Source organism: Monopterus albus, unplaced genomic scaffold (assembly GCF_001952655.1).
Source record: "Monopterus albus unplaced genomic scaffold, M_albus_1.0 scaffold11.1, whole genome shotgun sequence".
In the NCBI taxonomy this organism is placed as follows: Eukaryota; Metazoa; Chordata; class Actinopteri; order Synbranchiformes; family Synbranchidae; genus Monopterus; species Monopterus albus.
This window is the reverse complement of record NW_018127891.1, coordinates 1,226,002-1,229,832: the sequence shown is the minus strand read 5'-3', so window position 1 is coordinate 1,229,832 and position 3,831 is coordinate 1,226,002. Positions and strand designations below refer to the sequence as shown.

The 3,831-nt window shown below is 43.5% G+C and overlaps 1 protein-coding gene across 1 annotated transcript; it reads right to left on the bottom strand.

Annotated features, from left to right (window-relative positions):
- Window positions 1-304: 304 nt before the first annotated feature.
- On the bottom strand, window positions 305-3,077 carry pou3f1 (POU class 3 homeobox 1). The gene is given in 2 exon segments (XM_020590222.1): window positions 305-2,776; window positions 2,779-3,077. Coding segments are annotated over 2 exon segments (1,011 nt in total). The 5' UTR covers window positions 3,050-3,077; the 3' UTR covers window positions 305-2,036.
- Between the last annotated feature and the right edge of the window lie 754 nt (window positions 3,078-3,831).

Sequence of the window (3,831 nt, the reverse complement as noted above, 5' to 3'; positions counted from 1 at the left end):
GAATCACTGCTATTTAGACTGAACACATGGTGGGCTCACCATCTTCGGATCCTCAGCACACTGAACAGCATCAAACTTTATGATCACGTTTATCTTGTTTGCCTGGTGATGCTACAATGGACAGCAACAAAGAGGGGCTTGGATGTCAATGAAGACAAAAGACAATTTTTTTTATATATATTTTATGTAAGTAATAAAATATTACTATAACATAAATATAAATGTGACTTTGCAGTCTACATTTAGCAATCAACATACAACCAATGTAGTAAACAAAAAGGGAAAAAAATACTGAAATCCACTGCAACATAACCATTAACAGAGCCAAACAAAAAGCTCCAAACACGTTTAAGAAATAAATAGATATATATAAATGGTCAGATTCATAAATGAAATCATATTAAAATATCTTCTTGGAATTAGTAAGTGTACAAAACTGCCCGGAAAGAAACAAAACAAAACAATATCTCAGAACAAATACAAGTTTACATATTGGACATATTTACATCTTGGAAATAATCCTGGCAACATTTTCTCTAAAATCTTTTTATTATTATTATTTTTTCTTGAAAAAAAGAAGAAGTTTCCTCATCTCTAATGAATAGCACTGCTGTAGGATTTTGGACTGGTCCAACATTGAGAAATGACACCATGCCTGTGATTTTTCAGATTTCCTTCCAGGTCAGAAAAAAATAAATATGTCTAAAGCAAGTCCTTTCATCGTTTACCCCTCTCCGAAGATAGCGTTTTAATATAATACAATGAATACATGGGACAAAGGATAACGGTGTGGTTGGGATCAGATTCAAACACACAAAAACACAGAGGAACAAAATTCATGTACAGGCGGGATATTCCAACATGGGGCACTGATGTTACCTGAGTTATTATTGTTTTTTCATTTTGACCAATCTCTCTTGAAATGTCTAGAATACAACAGGATAGCAGACAGTAAGCAGTGTGAGCTGGCAGCGCTCAGCAGTGACAACCAGGAAGCTGTAAGACTGTGGTTTATTGTGTTTGTCTATTCAGATCTGCTCCACTCGCAATGTTATTAACACATTAAAAAGCAATAATAATATTAAAGAAAAAATAAGTGCTCCATGCAAAGAAAACAATAATTAGAAAACAAGAACCCCCACACACAACAAAACAAGAAAACGCGTGCGTAGAACTGCCCTTTTCAGTCTGGTGCTGCTCGCAAATTTCGACGTGGTCAGCTGCAAAGCTTTAAATATTTTTAAGGCATGCAGTCAGAACTGAGACGTCCTGTTGCACTGGACATTTTTCTGAGATGTATCTGACGTTAATAATGAGTGTTTTAACGAGTGCCATAATTTCCATCACATCTCCACCATCAACTCTGAGTAAACAGAAACCAGAGGTTGCTCTGATGAGTTACAGTACCTAGAACAAATAATAAAAGAAATCATAGACAGCAAGCAGAGAAAGACACTGGAGTTAACGCATTTCCAAAGCAAAACGTCACACTTAATAGGACAAAGAAAGTACACACTAATATTCAGAAATCTGGTTAATGAGTTTAAGCCTGCAAAAGCAACATGTTCGTTCAGTGTAGGCTATTCATCTCCAGTGTTGGTCATTTTCAGGCAGCCACCTCATTCTGGTGAGCGCCAGCAGTTCATGGTACACCAGGAGGAGATGGCCTCAGTTGCCACATTTAATTACTCCACATGTGACACAGCCATGGGATATCAAATTGACTTTATATGCATGTCTCCTCCATATAATTTTGGTAAATAAACATCTTTGTTTCATTTTAAATGCGCATGGAATCAGTAATAGCGAACATTTGTTCTTTTTTTTCTTGATTTTTTTCCTTAACACATCCCTTTTGCCATCTATTTGTTGGACACGATGATCTCCGAATACTAAGGGCAAAACTCATCTGTTCAACTTTTCCAAGTCTCTTTTCTGTCAAGAAAACAAAAGCCAAACAAATACTGTAAACTCCACAGTCCCTTTCCCCTTTCTATTCCCCCGTGGTAATGCTCTCGGATTGTTCATGAAAACAGTCACTGCACAGGACTCTGTAGTGTGCGGTGTAGAGGAGGGGTCTCTGCTTGGGAATATACGTCCTCCATATTCGGGTGAGGGACCCCCACTGGTGTCATTCTTTTCTCTTTTTGTCTTCTGTTGCAAAACCAAACACGGACAACCTCTTTTTCCAACTGCAGAGTGCCGGCTAAAGTGCTGATTTCGTGAGCAGATGGCTTTGGGCATTTTAAGAAATGATTTTCCAGTGCCCCTTTCACCCCCACTTCAATGGAGGTCCTCTTCTTTCGTTTCCTGCCCTGCGCGGCAATCTTGTCCAAATTGGTGGGACTGCCAGTGTTCGAGTCTGTCTCCTCCAGCCACTTGTTTAGGAGCGGCTTAAGTTTGCACATATTCTTGAAGCTGAGCTGCAGCGCCTCAAACCTGCAGATAGTGGTCTGAGAAAAGACGTTTCCATACAGGGTGCCCAAGGCCAAGCCCACGTCCGCTTGCGTAAAGCCCAATTTGATCCGCCGCTGCTTGAACTGCTTGGCGAACTGCTCCAGGTCATCGGAGCTGGGCGCGTCCTCGTCCGAGTGGTCCTGATGGTGGCTGAACGCCTGTTGAGGCGACTCCATCTGGTTGTCGTGGCTGCCCGAATCGTCGTGGAGCGGGTCTCGCATGCCATGGTGCAGGGAACCGGGCTGGGGACTCAGCATAGCGTTGAGGTTTGTGTATCCAGGCTGGGAGTAGACCAGTGACTGGTGGCCGTTGGATGCTCCCGGCTCGCCTGCACGCTGGCTTTGTGCTCCTGCTGCCCGATGTGTGTGCCGCTAGACCAGTCGGTGTTGGAGGTGGGCAGCCACTGGTGGTGCGTCAGGCTCATCGGGTGTCCCGTGTTGGTAGCCGCAAGCCCTTGCAAGTACTCATGGTGCATCATTTTCTGCACCTCTCTGTAGGTCGTCCCCTGGTGCATCCTATCCGAATCCGGATGCATGAGCGGGTTAGACGGTAAGGAGTTATTCCTCGGAATATACTGAGCTGTTGTCGCCATGGCTCCTACTTCGAAAACTGACGAGCACTTCGGAGGTCTCCAGACTTTAGTGCCAAAACGCAACAACCTGCTCTGGGAGGTCTTGGGGAAGAGCGAAGACACGCCCCCCTCCGCTTGCATTGGCTCCTCTCCGATTCAAGCCCACTAGGGACATATTCAATAGGCGCAGGGTTTCAGAGCTTAGCACAGCGCCTTTTTCGCACAGGATGGATAGAGGTCCAATATTACATATGTTATAGAAAACCATATGTTCTATTTATTAAATGTCTCTTTGAGTTTTAACAGTACTTCTCTCATTTTGTGTACTTCCTTTGATAACTGGTGCGCACGCATAACAACCTCCTGTCTATTCCTTCTGCACTTCTCTCCAGGGAAGTTGAACAGGGCTGCAGCAGCGGGGTTTGATTAGGTGTACCGGGTTCGGATCGGTTGTTTTGCAAATAACCACGTGGGGGAGTACGGAGATCTTTTTGAAGGGTTGCTCCCCCACAACCCCAACACACACACACGCACTTACAAACACGCACCCGTGCACCTTTATAATAGGTCACTGATGATTATAGCTCGCCTCATTTTAAACAGATTATAAGGCGCAATGCTCCCGCTCTGCAGCCACCCACACGAGGCGCGTGATGTCTTTGAATGCTGCTTTAAATGCTGTGACAAATATGAAAGCATTTGCTTTGTTTCTAAGCATTTGACATACGCGGAGTGTGTCATTTATTTGTATTATCTCGGCAATTTTCAATGTTGTATGATCTCATCATCACCACCCACTTAGT